The 16,073-nt window shown below is 48.7% G+C and overlaps 1 protein-coding gene across 2 annotated transcripts in view; it reads right to left on the reverse strand.

Moving 5' to 3' along the window:
- Positions 1–16,073, reverse strand: part of PLXNC1 (plexin C1) — a 149,833-nt gene that overhangs the window by 26,398 nt on the left and 107,362 nt on the right. For both annotated transcript variants that reach the window (XM_086712644.1, XM_086712643.1), the window contains one exon: positions 12,609–12,755. In XM_086712644.1, coding sequence (XP_086568770.1) covers positions 12,609–12,755 — 147 coding nt within the window. The remainder of the gene's footprint in view (positions 1–12,608; positions 12,756–16,073) is intronic.

Consider the following 16,073-nt stretch of genomic DNA (forward strand, 5'->3'; position numbering starts at 1 on the left):
GTCTCAGTGCCAGTTCACATTCTCCTAATGCAGCAAAGCCTCAGAATCAGACTGATGGGGGAAGGGAAGGGCTTTGTGAGTGTGTGAAAACACAGAACGAGGGAGTATTTCAAAACAAATTTAAAAGCAATTTCGGGTTTACTTTGAGAACAAACAAACACATCTAACACAACAACGTTTACCTACTACAGCTCCTTGGGGGGACAGATTCAGGGAAGAGCGTCTTGTCATTAGCATCACATACAGTTTAGATGCTGAGGTACCTTGGTAATCTCAGAATCAAGGGTATGGTGTGAAATGCTCAGTTACTTAATGTTTTTGAACCTGGCTGTAATGAGGGAATGTAAAATGATTAACTAATGGAAGTGTTTTTGTTTTTTTTTTTTTTAAATGAAAACACAAGGAGAGAATGGGGATCCTTAGGGTTCACTCAACTTTAAAATGGGTACAGTAAGGTCACCTAGGTGGCTCAGTCGGTTAGGCTCAGGGTATGAACTCACTTCGGGAGTTCGAGCCCCGCGTCAGGCTCTGTACTGGCAGCTCAGAGCCTGGAGCCTGCTTTGGATTCCGTGTCTCCCTCTCTCTGCCCCTCTCCCGCTCGCACTCTCTCTCAGAAACAAACATTAATAAAAATTAAAAGCAATAAATTAAAAAAACGTTAAAAGGTAATAAAATTGTGGGGGGGGGGGGATGGGTATAACAACAGTACCGGCATTGTTTATTACATGGGATGATGCACATCAAAGGCTCCGCACAGGGCTGGGCCCCTGGGAAGGGTTTGAGGATGAGGACGATGATGATGGTAAAAGTGGGAAGTTATTATTTCATGCAACTCATCCGAAGTCTTATTATAGCCACTGTGAGTAAGCCTTCCTGCGGAGACTCAGAGACCCGGCGGCCAGGGCTCTGATTCCGTACCCGCTCCGTATCCAGCAGCGGAAAGAGCGCGCTGCCTGCAAGCGGAGCGTGGCCGAGCACCCACTCTAGGGGCCGCCTCTTGTGCCTCAGTTTGCTCCCCTGCAGAGTGGGAGTCGCAGTGGCAACTGCCCTGGAGCTCCTGTGCTGACGAACCGAATTACCCGCGGGGCACGGAGACCAGGGTCTGGCTGGTGGGCGCTCCGGAGGGACAAGGGCGGAAGCCCCGTGGCCGTGGGAAAGGGGCTCTGCCAACCGTGGGGTGGTCTCAGAGGCAGGTCTTCTACTCAGGGCCTTTACACCTTGCCCCACACTCCCGCGCGCAGTGACACCGGGGCAAACTTCACTCCAGTCCCAACTAAGTGATCAACACCAAGGCAGTGTGGTCTGAACCCCTGAGTACGCGCCTGGCAGCTTCCTTCTTCCTGGAACAGAGGGCACCTCCGGGCCGGGGAGCTCCAGGGGGCAGGAAGGGAGGCAGATTGCCCGGAAATGCTGGCCGAGCGAGAAGGCTGTAGAGGCATGTGCGGGGCGGAAAATCTAGAAGCCACCGGGGTGGCCACCCTCGTGCCAGAGTCCTCTCCCTCACCTCCCTTTCTCAGCACCTGCCACCTTACTGGTGGCACTTACTGGTGGCCACGCTCAGCTGTCACCTTACTGACACCCTGCCAAGTATACACGTCTTTTAACCTTCCCAACATCCTGGTTACGGGGCTGTGTTATGATCCCCGTTTTTGAGCGAGGAAATGGAGGCACAGAGAGGTCAAATAACTTGCTCTGGGGACACAGCTCGTAAGTGGCAGAGCCAGGAGTGGGCATCAGGAACTACTCAGCTCCAGGGTCCTTCCTCCCCTCCCCCCCAACCTGGGCCCTCTCTCCTGCCTTCTGGTCCCGCCCACCACGTAGGAACCCTGGGCCTCCAGAAACCCTGTCTTGGGTCCTAAGCAAAAATTGCAAGCTAGTAAGCAAAGCCCGAAGCTAGATCCCCAACACAGATGAGGGTTCAGGAGGCGTAAATGCCGACCTTGCCCTTACAGTCTAAGCAGACCTGCCCGTGTCTTCCCTTATTTCTCTGCGAGCTCGTCTGCTCACAGTGGGAAGAAGGGTGGTTAAGCCATTTCACAGGGCTTCCGAAGATAAAGACAACTAGAAAGCACCTTTTAATCAGAGCTCCAGCGATCCCAGCTTGTTTAATAGTTTTATAGGTATTTGTGAAATAACACTCTGTGACTACCTAAAGGGCACTATTGTCTTTAACAAAAACACCTCTTTACAGGTAAAGCAATAAATGTTCTACTTAAAAACATAACCAAGAGGAGGCAAAAAAAAACCAAAACAAAACAACCTTAACTGGATGTAAAATAATGTAAATCTGCCACTGCCTCCACAGCTAGATGGGTGGAAAAAAGGTAAAATGGTATTTTATAGAGGCCACAGGGAATTCTGAGCGTCAATTCGGACACAAATTGATTTTTTATGCTGCTAACGCTTACTGCTCCAACAGCAATTTCCCGAAGTCTAAGTATAGTCGGGGGCCTCTCAGAGTGGGCCCTACCTATTCACCCCACCCTGGGCTCAGCACACACTGGGCCTTTGTTCCCCATCAGGAAAGAGCCCCCACGGAAGGGCCATCTCTCCCCTCACAAACCCATTTAACCAGAGTCTTCCCTATCCCCTACTTGGTGTTAGGGGCTGAGGTGTAGGAGAGACCTTAGACATAGTCCTTGTTTTCAGATGATTCACAGGACGTTTGGCAGACCAAAGCATCACCTTTGAAACACTATTCAGCCACCAGGTGCAACACTCAGTAAGTGTTGACAGAGAATTCAAGAAGGAAACACAGGAGGGCTGAGGGCCCTGAGCACAGGATCAGACCATCTGGGTCAGATCCTGTACTCAGCTGTGAGTGCGTGGGTAAGTCCTCTAGCTTCTCTGAGCCTTAACGCTCTCATTGTTTCTATCTAAGAGGAGTGACAGGGTCACTAAATAGTGACCTAATAATAGTAAATTAAGGAGTGCTTCCTGTGTGCCAAGCACACAGAAACCTTATCTCATAGATTCTACTATTATTCCCATTTTACAGATGACAGATTGAGGCCCAGAGAGGCTAGGAAATTGCACCAAATCACCCAGCAGGAACATGGCAGAAGCAGGCACTCAAACCTTTGGCGATCCTGCCTTCAAAATAAAATAAAAAAAAATTTTTTTTAATGTTTATCTTTGAGAGAAAGAGAGCACAACAGGGGAGGGGCAGAGAGAGAGAGAAAGAGAGAGAGAGAGAAAGAGAGAGAAAGAGAGAGAGAGAGAGAGAGAGAGAGAGAGAGAGAGAGAGAATCCAAAGCAGGCTCCAGGCTCTGGGCTGTCAGCATGGAACCCACTAACGGCAAGATCATGACCTGAGTGGAAGTCAGACACTTAACCGACTGAGCCACCAGGTGCCCTCAAAATATGAAAATGTTTTGTAAACTAAGCATGGTCCAAATCTATGGGATGACCATTAGTTTTCAATACCCACAGAAGGCTAAAGGGCTCTAAAATCTACACTGGTCTTTTCTCCAGAAATCTGTCCCTGAACAGCTCTGGCTTTCCCTATTTCTTTGGCATAAATGTGTCAACAAAGCTAGGACAACGGATATGGTTGGTGGTGTCTTATCATGTAACCCAGTTTCGGCCAGTGAGATATAAAGGGAAAGGGTTTCTACTCCCAACAAAAGGGTAGAGCAGTGCTTGGAGCTGTGGCAGCTATTTTGTGACTAGGAAGGAGGCACAAAAGGAGCCCAAAGATGGTGACTCTGATGGGTCGATGGCCCGGGCTTGAGGCTGCTCACCTCCTGACTTTCTGCTCTAGAATGCAATTCCACGTCCTTACTATTTCAAGCACCTTTATTCGGATTTTCTCTTACTTACAGCTGAACGTACCCAGCCTGACAGAGCTCACTTTGTTGATACTGAGGTTGCTAAATCTGCTCAGTGACCCTCACCTACTTTGCATCTGGACATGGTGTTCAGGGCGTTCCAGAGGATACAAAGTAGAGCCTGGCACTGATCCTGACTGGGAAGTATGTAAAGACGAAGAGAACAATTGTGAGATACACATAATGAATTCTACTACCATGTAGAAAACAGTAGGTATGGGAGGAATGCTTTGGGGGTCCAGAGAGAGGTTACCTCTAGCTTGGAGGAGCTTTGTCAAAGGGTGAGAAATCAGTGAAGACTGCGTGGAGGAAGGGGCATTTGAACTGAGTCTGGAAAGGAGCTGCCTGTGCAGCGGTACATGAGGAGGCCCCTGCACCGTGACATACTGGGCTTCGATTCTAACTAGACTGGCCAGGAGCAAGCTTCGATCTTCTAGTCAGGCTACGAGGTCAGGAAGTCGAGAAGAAGAGTCCCACTTCCTTTTGGTAGAATGGAGGGTGGAGGACTTGAAGAACTGTGTTTGCCTTTCCAAAACCACCACCTGCCATCTGAGGGGTTCCGTTACTATTTATGGAAACAAAAGCTGAAGAAGAGAATACCGTTCCGGGTTTCTAACCATCGTCCTCGGCGCTCACATGTAGCATGTTGAACACTTACCATTTACTATCAGGAGCTGTCGTAAAGGCTTTGCTAATTCATTTAATCCTGCTCTGTTCATTTAATAACTGCTTAGTGAAGTGGACACCGTTATTAGCTTCACTTAGCAGATGAAGAAACAGAGAGAGAGAGAGAGAGAGAGAGAGAGGTTCAGAAATGTGTCCAGAATCTCAGAGCTGCTGGGGGTCATCACTAGGACACGACCATTCTCTTAACTGCAAAGCCAAAAGGCCACCAGTCAAGGTGATAAATGTCGAGGGGCAGTCCCAATGTGCCTGAAGATCTCGATAGATGCTCTCAGGGCATACAGGCTGGACAGACAGTCCAGCAGAGGAGGCTCGACCTCCTCGGCTTGGCTTGGCATGGGGCCCCATGGAGCCCACTCAACCTGCAGGACGCCACGGGCTGGTGAAAGGTACCACTTTCCAGGCATTTGTATGGAGCTCACGTCCACGCAGAGGAGAAATGACCTTTCCGGGCCTCTGCCACAGCCGGGCGTGGCCGGGTGACTACGTTCTGCCCAATGAGGTTAAGCAGATGTGCAACGTGACAGCCTCTGGGAAACTTCCTTAAAAGACGGCTGGTGGCCACTTGTCCCCTTTTCTACAGCCCTACTTCTGTCCTGCTGGCTGGAACGTGGCAGAAGGCTGGGCGGGGGTGAGCCAACACTTTAGACCATGAGGTGGGCTGCGGATGAGAGACGGGAGCCTGGGTCTGTGAGGACGACCCAGAGCAGAGGCACCCACCAGCACCAGACTGTGCACCCCAGAACTTCTTGAGGGACAGAAGTAAACTTCTCTGTTGCTTAAGCCCCGGGTGGCTTGGCTCTCTGTTTCCTGCAGCAGAATTGCATTCTGATGGATTCAGCAATGTGCCTATCACCAAGAAGGGCTGTTAGAAGGGCAAGGGTATTTGGAAGATGCATGGGCCCAGAACCCAGAGAAAGGACCAGAACGGAAGGACCCCGTTCTTTTGTAAGCAGGTTGCGAACCGCCAGCCCCGACCACACCCCTCCCTCGCCTTTAGGTAGTTAGTTGTTCAGATGTATCATTGTGGTCTTCCGTTCACATCTGTCTGGCGGGATGTCGTCTGCTATAGATTCTAAACACACAGACAGAGGGATTAGCGGTCACCTTGCCCGTAGCGCAGCTAATCCAAAAACCGTCACCCATCGACAATGAGTGGCCAACCAGAAAGAATGGTGAGAGGACACTGTGCTCTGCAGACCTTACGATCGACAAGAGAAACGGCTCAGACAGGAAAACTCTTACAAATAAATGACGGGAACTGCTCTGAGGTATGATGGCTAGACATCGCATGCTCTTTTCAGACCTCAAAACAAACATACAGAGCTAGGTTTCATGATCACCTGTTAATAGATGAAGAAACGGTTTACACAGGTCCGGTGACTTGCCCAAGGTCACACAGCCTGTTAGTAAAGTGACCGAGCTCGGATTCACCCCCAAGACTGTCAGACCCTAAGCCCCGCCTGTCGGGCACTGTGCGACATAACACCTCGGGCGCTAAGGTACACAGCACCTAGACAGACCAGCACATTCGTGTTTCACGGGTGGCTTTACCCACCGTTCCTTCACACACCCTGGTTGGTTAAGGTACCAAGGAGATAGAAAAAATATGGTTGCAGGGGGCTGGGAAGATGAATCGAAGGCCCGGGAAGAGGCATTTCCCCATGCTGTTTGCATACTTTGGTGGGGAAAGGATGATCCAGCTACCTCATTAAGTCCTCACCCACATTCTTGGCTCACAAGGAGGGATGTTGCCACATCCTTGTATGATACTTTATAATACCTAGAAGGTAATTTTTTAAAAAATGCGTTTAAAAAAATACTTTATCATAACAGGGCTTAGGCCAATAATGGCTTTCATTAAATAAAACTATAAAATATCTAATTTCATTTGAGAGCCAAATGAAGGTCAAGAGAAAAGTCTGGTTCTTACACCAAACTGAATTTTATGTATTTTTTTTTTTTTTTAATATTTACTTTGGAGAGAGCACAAGCAGGGGAGGGGCAGAGAGAGAGGGAGACCCAGAATCCCAAGCGGGCTCCAGGCTCTGAGCTGTCAGCACAGAGCCCGACGTGGGGCTCGAACTCATAAACTGTGAGATCATGACCTGAGCCGAAGCCGGACGTTTAACCGACTGAGCCGCCCGAGCGCCCCACACCGAACCGAAGTTTAGAGGAGAGGTGGTAGGAAAGAAGAAAACTACTTCCAGAAGTCCAGTAGAAGAAATGTGAGCCACGAGTTAAAAGAGCAAGTCTCCAAAGCTTCTGATCTGAGGCTTTTCTTAAGCTGGAGTCAGCAGCCCCGAGACATGCTACCAGATGCCCCCTCTGGTGCTGCTCTTGCCTGCCCTACCTCCCCCTCTACCTCATTTTCCTTCCCCCAAAGACCGAGAGCCCAAAGCTTCCTGGATCATGGTATTTTACCGCCACCCCTCACCTCACCCCACCCCCGCCGCCCACAGAAAAAGAGGGAGGAAGGCCTTTTCCGTCTTGGAGAAAAAAATTAATGGAGAAAATTTCCTCAAGTCTAAGTTTCTCTCTCAAATTTTTCTGTACTTGCCAGCATTTGCTAACGTTTGTTCACGACAGAATCGAGTAAGACTCCGTCTGATGAAGCCCAAGATGATGGATTTCGGTATTTTAGGCTTAATATGAGTATTTCACGGTTTGTGTTTTGGCGAAGACCCCACGAGTTTCAGATTTATGGATCCTGGTGAGGCATTTCCATCGCTGTGTCCCCAGAAAAAAAAAGAAAGAGACCCAGGCTTTTGGAGGTCAGGGGGGGAAGGCAGATTCCAGTTCTCTATTATTTTCTCTGTTACGTCAAGCCCTAGATTAGGGGCTGGCAAACTTTCTGTAAAAGGCCAAGACAGTAAATATTTAAGACTTTGCAGCCTATATGGTCTCTGTGCCAACTACCCGACTCTGCAGTTATAGGCAGGACAACAGCCACACACGACAGGAAATGAATGTGCGTGGCTGCGTTTCAATAAAACTTTATTTATAACGACAGACAGCAGGGTCACATTTGGCCCACAGGCTCTTGTTTGCTGATCCCTGCGCTAGACAATGGTAACTTCAAATGGAATGCTGACTTTGCCGATGTCAAAAAAAGACATACTGAAAAAAATGCCTTTTATCTTCACCATGATTTGCTATAAACGTGACCGTTCCCTGAGGAGTACAAGTATAAATAAGGATCCTTAACAACGCAGAGTCACATTTGAGCCATAAAGAAGAAAATTAAATACTTTTGTATTTAGGTAACTAAATTATTTTCTAATCCCAAGATTATGGGTGTGAGAAGAAAGGGTGTGAAGAGGGAAGTCATTTAAAGCACTCATTTAACGCTTGTTTTTCATTTTCCACTTCTTGCCATCAACTGGGGAATGACTTACCTAAAATGATTATAAAAAATGGTTTCACTTCTTTGATCAGGAAGCTCAGAACAGTAACTACGAAGTTAGTAATGGTTTCGGTATTATTGCAAGTCATAATGGAAATGATTTGCACTATGGTAGAGAGCAAAAGGGGAAAAAAAAAAAAGCCCAAGAATTGTTAATTAACTTCACTGTTTCTCCACAAATGCTAGGAGTATTAAAAACAAGATTGCTGAAGTGCAAACATCAGGATTTAATGAACAATGGGATGTAATTGAAGTAACACAGAATGACTTAATCGGGACAGTGGGTTGTTTAATTATGGGGATAATGGATCTTCTGAAAGGACAAACTAATGGAACACAAGGAGTTAGGGAGTGGTGGGGAGAGCCAACGTGTTAAAGGAAGCATGTAGACGTGAAGCTCTCACTAGAGATAGCCGGGACTCTGTTACATATGAGATATTTTATTAAACATGACTGTCCCCAAAATGGTAACTACTGGGTTCAAAAAGGCAGACTGGTGCAGGCTGGCATAAGTCTTCAATAGACCGTAGCGGAGGCATTAAGATTTCTATAGACATGTATCTGTACTTTTTCTAAGAATTTCTAATAATCTTAAAGACGTTCTCATAGATATGAGAACGAGGGCAATAATATGTTTGTCGGAGCACTGTTTCCCAGGGTGCCAAGATGCTATCTCTCAGATACAGCAGATTGGCAGGCTCATTTCCTGGGTTTAAGAGTTCAAAAAACCATTTCTCGCTTAACTTTGATTACAAGTCAACCTTCTCCTGCTAATTCAGCACACTTTGCTACGAGTTATTGGGTTTTCTCATCTCCTCTTGAAAGTGAAGCAAATGTCCTTTCTCCCATGTGGTGCACTTTCCTAGAACTGAAATCTTCATGCCTTCCTTCGCGCTCCCAAAGTTTCAGGGGATCTGCTCTGAAATCATTCTCTCGACACGGACACAGCACAGCCCACAATCTCAGGGTGGGCCTGAGGTTCTCCAGCAGCAAATTGAACACGCCTAAAATGTTGTAAAGGGGGAAGGACCACGGAGCAATAAGCTTATTCCTCTTCCAGCTGTCAAACCTGAATCCCCTGATATTAGAGGAAGTTTGCATGTGCGCAAACCCGGCTCGATGCTGGCATTCACGGGGGTGACTGTGTGTGGGGCAGCCTCTTCATCGAACGCCAGCCTGCAATGCCTATATAGAGAAGGATGTTTCCCGTGATACCTGAGTAAGTATGGCCGTATGGGGCTTTTTGAGCAAAGACAGAGGAATTTTTGCAGTGAGCAAAGAACTGCCTCTCAGAGCCCATTTGTTAGTAGAATGATTTCACATATGAGAAATTGGCAGGATGTCTTTGTGTTCTAGAAAACACCCCAGACCTCAGGGAGAACACATCCTAATCTTAGAGGTGTGAAACCTAGCTCTCGGGTTGTTACATGAGGTGCTGTGTTTCTGAGCACTTAGCCAAACGGGAGTTTGGGGGGCCCCTTTTAAATGTGTCCCTGTCGTGGCACCAGGCTCTGTCATTTCAAGTTGCTCGTGTGGCTGCTCTTGTTTTTTTCTCTGACTTTTCTTTCCTTGAAAGAATTTACACACACACACACACACACACACACACACACACACACACACAGAATCGAGTTTGTTCAGCATACCCTGGTTTTCAATTACATAAACCACCTCAGGCAAATTTAGAAAATCAAGATCTCAAACCACTGGGTGTACATGACGGGGTGGGGGGGCAGTCAGGAGGGAGGTAAGAAAGAAAGAGAGGGAGGAGAGGGAGGAGAGGGAGGGAAGAGGGAGGAAGGAAGAAAATTATAATACGATGGTTAAGGCTGGGGGAACTTGCCTGAAAGGAAATGAAAAACCTTAAATTTTTATATTGACCTTCTGCCAACATTTTGTCACACAAGCATAGCCCAGATCATGTGCCTTCTCCGGAGCTTCTAATATAACCGTCCACCATGAAACAGGTTGGGGCAGGTACAATACAAGGGAGTAAAAATCATTTTTAAAGGCAAGGCCCCTGGAAATGAGCGGTCTGCCCCTTTTCCAGTTCCTATCTACTGGCAAATCTGCCTTTGAAAAGAAAGATCTATCTGGATTTCTAAATTCATAATTTCCCATTAGCCTTCTCCCCAGGGGCTATAAAGGAAAAGCGAATCCAAGAATCAACATGAATCCCTTCAACATCAAGAAACATTTGGATGAAGAGTTGAGAGTTAACAAATCCGAAACACATGGTCTTAATTGACTGTGAAATAAATAACGTTTCAAAATGAAAGGCGGAAAAAGTGTTTCCATGTAAAACATTAGAAAGGACTCAAACCTCCAAAGTTGCTTCGGGCATTTGACTCCTTCCCCACTCCCAGCTGGGTCCTCTCCTTCCCTCTCCTTCCTGCTGGGGGTTCATGCTTTCATGAAACTAAATCAGTGCTACATTTCCCCCAACCTATACACGCTCACAGATAGTTCTCTTTGGGAATCCTTTCTCTTTGGGAATCCGTGGGGCCCGGAAAATGTTTCAAAGTGAAAGCATGAACATCCCTGGGGGTAGGACCGAGGCCCTGGGTCCGTCTTCAAACAGTCATAGGGGAAGGTGTCGACAGGCCCTGATGCAAACAAAGTTTTTGTTCTCCAAAACACCCTGCCCTCTCTGAGCAGGATGTACATTAGAATTATCTGGAGTGTTGAAAAAAAAAGTCTATCCGTGCCTGGGCTTTGTCTCCAGCAGTTCTGGTTTAATCAGTCCTGAGGGGAGGCCCAGGCATCGGCCTATCTGGATCTGCGTTTGTAACAAGTGCCGGGGGAGGGGTGAATTAAATTTAATACAGATTTACACGGCCCGCACACAGCAGTCCGTGTCCTAAGTGCTTTACAGAACACTGACTCTGCACCCTTGCGACACCCCATGAAACAGGCAGGCGCCATGATTGTCATCTCCACTGAGGAGACTGAGGCATAGGGAGCTTTGGAAACTTGCCCCGAGTCACGCAGGGGCAGAGGCAGGATACAGCGTGTGCCTCTTCATCACTATATCAGCAGTTCTCCTGGGGGGTCCGGGACCAGCTGCTTCTGCAGGGAGCGCTTTAAAAATGCAAAATCCGGGGCGCCTGGGTGGCGCAGTCGGTTAAGCGTCCGGCTTCAGCCAGGTCACGATCTCGCGGTCTGTGAGTTCGAGCCCCGCGTCAGGCTCTGGGCTGATGGCTCAGAGCCTGGAGCCTGTTTCCGATTCTATGTCTCCCTCTCTCTCTACCCCTCCCCCATTCATGCTCTGTCTCTCTCTGTCCCAAAAATAAATAAACGTTGAAAAAAAAAAATTTAAAAAAAATTAAAAAAAAAAAATAAATAAAAAAATAAAAATGCAAAATCCCAGGCCCTCCGCAGACCTACTGAATTAGAAACTCTGGGGTGCTGCCTTGCAACTGGTGCTTGATGAACTCTCTAGTGGATTCTGATGCATGTTAAAATCTGAGAGCCACTGCCCCTCGCCTCTTGGCTACAGACAGTTGTAGTAACAGAAATCAGAACACTGAGAAATGTTGACTTTCTGCTCAAGCCTCCTGCCTTGTGGATGGCAGTCGGGCGTGGTGCCTTCAGGGCAGGGTAAGCTGCATGGGGCAGTGACCTAGAACTCGAAGCAGCCGATCTGTGGACTATTCTCCCACCAGAGGATGTAACCATAACACAGCCCACAGCGACGTGGTGCCTTCTCCAATTAGGGAAGGAATTCTTCCAGGATGATACCACGGTTCTCACCGTCCAGAGCTAAGCCACAGGAGACTCAGCCCCCTGACTGAGTAATACCAAAACCCCACCATCATTTTCTCCTCCTCCTCCACTAACGAGATTGTGAAGAAGCCCAGAGTCTCCATGAAGCTGAAGATCAAAACCAAATGACGGCGATCTCTTTCCCCAGTCTCCACGAGCAGAAAATGCCTAAGTAATTTCGGAGGTATTTGCCGGGCTTGGCCCTTTCTCTAAAATCTGTGAGCGCGCAGGAAATCGGTCTCTCTTCCTTTAGGAAGGGAAGAGAAGAGGGTGGTGGGGGGTAGGGATGGGCGAAAAGGAAGTTCTCCACTGGGTGAAACCATCCAGCAGCCAGGCAGTCATCTTCCTGGAGTGATTTACAGCGTTCCTCTAAAAATATCTATGAGATCACAGAACATTAAGTGCATGACACCAAACATTTGTAACTAATCCATGAAAATAAAGTAAGGGTGTCATGTTGCATGGGGAACACAGTGGAATTTGTCTTGTGTTATCGTTCTAAAATAAGACGGCCTCAATTTGGTTGAAATACATCTTCACACATTGTCTTCCAGAGCAGAGCCGTTTGAGAAATTCTGATTGCAATTATAAGTGCTGAATAGGGAGCACTTTGCATTTCCTTTGACGACGCTGAAAGCTATAAGCTATCCTGATATTAAAATCTTTGGAAATTGATGAGCACCCCAGGCATCATTACAAGTCTCCCCACCCCCATCCCAGTAATTAAAATCTATTATGTGAACACGTGTTAATAGTTTATCAACTACTGTTTTTAATTAACTCATCGTCTGAGGCCTCCCACAGTAGGAATGATACTGCTTCATTTTAAGTGACCCCACCCCCTCCCTACCCCCCACCCCACCATCCAACTCCCAGCCAGGCTTCTTTCGGAGTCTGGAAGGAAGGCTTCACCACCAACATACCACAGTACTGAATTCTGGAACCTGCCACAGCAGCCAGTCTTCGTTGAGGGTGTACAGGGCTTTGCAAGTGATCACATCCACGGGACCCTTGTTTATTTTCTGGTTCAAGGTCGTTACCAGCAAATAGAATGGCTCTCCAACCGTCTCCTGGGAAGAGACACAAAGGCCACAGTTAGCGGTCTGCAGAACCCACTGTACTTTCTTCCAAAGAGTTAAAGTTTCAGTTTATGGCAGTGCGACAGGAGACAGGAGGCGGTGTCTTCTAACAATCCACACGAGACTCCCAAGAAAATACACACTGCTTCAGTCAGGATTGGGTGCAAAACTCAGGAAGCGCCTCCTCTCCCCACACATGCAGGCACAGACACACACACACCCACACACACACACACACACACCCAGAATTTACAGTCAACAGCAGCACGAAGTTCTCAGAGGATGGTTCTATGACGTTTAAGCTTCTATATGGCAGACGGATGCTCATATTGGCTAATGCCTATAGGAGATACAGAGGCCTAAGCTTTGTTTACATTCTTACTGAATCGCCCTTCTGAGCAAACCAAAAATAAACGGCATCAGAACGCACACACGATAATTAGCTCTGGTAACCAGAATAAATGTCAGAACATTTTGTACGTTTGCCAAGAGGGTACTTTTTGGTGTTAAGAGCTTCTCATGAAGGAAGTGGCCTTCAGTTATCACAATCGGTAGCCTTCCTCCCTTCTCCCCTGGTGCCGGCCAGCACCCTGTGGTTTGCAGAGCTGCGGGTGGGACATGTACCGGCACCCTTTGCCTTTGCTGGTGTGGGGCCACTCGTGTACCCTAACTCCCTTCCCTGGGCCAGAGCCGACACCATAGCTCTAAGGCCTTCCTCCCAAATTCAGCCCATCCCGATTGCTTCTTGCTCCCAACTTCTGCCGTGTGCATCTGTGCCTACACCAGGGGCTACCTGCCACCCTCAGGGGGACTGAAATGCCTCCACTTTGCAGCCACACTGTGCTTGCGTGGGCTCTGAGCGGCTCAAGTGGGAGGCTGGTGTGTTCTTCCATTTCAGCCTCACAGAGCATGCAGCCCCGGTCCTCAGTAGCATATTTGCTAAACAATCAAGGTCTACAATCAACAGACAGTAACCAAACGTGGGAGAGGAAGAGCCAGGAACCTGGAAGTCAAACGGCCTTGGTGATGAGGATACCAGCCAAGTGGCTAAGGCTTGAAGCACCCGTTTACCGTTCAGTGGCACAGCCCGGCTTGAAAAGGAGAAATTCCACTGGGTCTCTCCCCTGCTCTCCCCTGAACAGGTAAACAAAGACCTCTTTCAAGATTCTTGGGATCTCACCCCGCCACCCCCTCCCCCAGCCTGCCCATCCCATGCTTTATACTCCCTGCAAAAACATGTGCCCTCCCCAGTCCCAGGGTTTCCTTTGGTCCCCTTCTGCCACCCTCCATTCCACTGGCTTCCCTTTATCATGCTTCTCTTCCCTGCTGACATGTCCTGGAGTCTCTTCCTCAGTGGAGGACACAGTTGGAATGTTCAAAACTTTCCCAGGTGGGGAGAGAGCGGGGACTAGCACCTGACATTTAAATTCTTCTGGGAAACTTCCTTTATCTCATTCATGGTTCGCAACAACGCTGCTCTCTTCTCTTTCCCTCGGTCCCCTTGGGTAATGTCCTGGCTGCAAACTTAGAACTTTCACTTCTCTTTTTCCCTCCAGCACACATCAGAGACAGGGGTGAGTGTCCTTACGAGCCTTGTGGGCTGGATGTGCCCACAGAGGCTGCGGTTAGGGGTCAGGTGGGCTCAGCTGGGCTGGAGCGGGGTGGGAGGGCAGCTATGGACTCCATGGCTTTGGAGTCAGGAGTTCCCCAGAATTCTCCAGAGTGCAGCTAGATGGAGGTAAGTAATATTTTGCCTTACACTGTTATCCACACCCAGGGTTCTAAACCTGGGTAATCGTCACCAGAATTCCTTGGGGCTCATGTAAAAAACTCAGATGCCCGGACCCTACTGTAGGCCTACAGATCCAGAATTTCCGGAGGTGAGGCCTGGGCCTCTGTGGTTTTAACACCTTCCCAGGGGATTCTGACGTGTATCTGGCTTAGAAAACTATGAGGTCTGGCACTATTTTTTAAAAATGTGTGTTTATTGGCAGCTTTTCCTGCCCATGGGTCCCATCCCCGTGCTTTAATAAAATCACCTTAAAAATGCATTTATTTTGAGAGAGAGGGAGGGAGGGAGAGAGAGTGGGGGAGGGGCAGAGACAGAATTCCAAGCAGACTCCGTACTGTCAGCGCAGAGCTCGTCATGGGGCTCGATCCTACGGACCGCGAGACAGTGACCTGAGCTGAAATCAAGAGTTGGACGCTTAACCAACGGAGCCACCCAGGCGCCCCCTCTCCGTCACTATCGGACACAAGTTCTAAGTTAGTCACAATTGCTGGGGGCTTAGGTGTCTTATGGGACCAGAGAACACAGCTCCCCAGGGTTAAAGCCGGCTGTGGGGGAGTGCACCTTCCGGAACCACTCCTGTGATGGGAACCAAGCTCGGCCCCTTCACCTTCCTTTTCTTTGTGAGACCAGACTCTGGCCCTGGCTGAGCCAGAGGCTTTCATGCCGGTGATCTCCTTCTATCCTTAAATCCTCCCGTAAGCCTGCGGTACCCGCCTCACTGGGGAAGCAGTAAGTGGGGTGGCGAAGAGCTCTCAAACCCCGGTGCTTTCCCAAAACCAGCTGTGGGGTCCGAGGAGAGCCACGTCCATTCTGTGTGCCCCAATGCCCTCATGTGCAAATGGTCATCAAGATACTCCTCTCACAGGGTTAAATGAGAGGATGCCATGAGAAAAAGAAAGCAAAACTCTTAGCATGATGTCTGGCACACCCAATAAATGGCCGTTATTAGGAATACTTGCCTCACGGAGCCCTGGAAGTGGAGAGGAGGAAGTCACCGGGGGGTCACAGAGCCAGTGGCATCCGGGCAACAGGGTGTGGGGCAGGGTGGAAGGACCAAGGCTGTCAGAGTCCCCCACCCCCTTGGGCTTCTGATGTGGGACGTCAGACCCTCTGCAGCACAGGGAATTATTCCACTGAGAATGAAAGCCTGACTAGCTCACTGCCACTTCCTCCTGGTCCGCGCATGGCCCTCACTGTCTCAAGTGCTCAACATACTCTTGAATCAGCACTGCAAATTCTTGACCCAGAATCCTCTGCTCAAGGGAGCCGTTTGGGCTTAGCGCCCAGATTTTTGGAACACCCTCACCTCTTTAAGGCCCCAGGGGAGCAAAAACAAGGCTCCAACCGGCACTTGAGGGCTCAGATCCCAGGAGAGAGGGCTGGAAAGAAACTTAAAACCAGTGACCATGCCCCCCTACAGAGTGGACAGAAAACAGTTGCTCAGGTGAGACGTACCATTCCCAGAGACGCACAGCTAACTGGGGCTGACATGAAACCTGCTGCTTCTACCCAAGACT

Source organism: Puma concolor, chromosome B4, assembly GCF_028749965.1.
Source record: "Puma concolor isolate L17-30 chromosome B4, mPumCon1.1.hap2, whole genome shotgun sequence".
In the NCBI taxonomy this organism is placed as follows: Eukaryota; Metazoa; Chordata; class Mammalia; order Carnivora; family Felidae; genus Puma; species Puma concolor.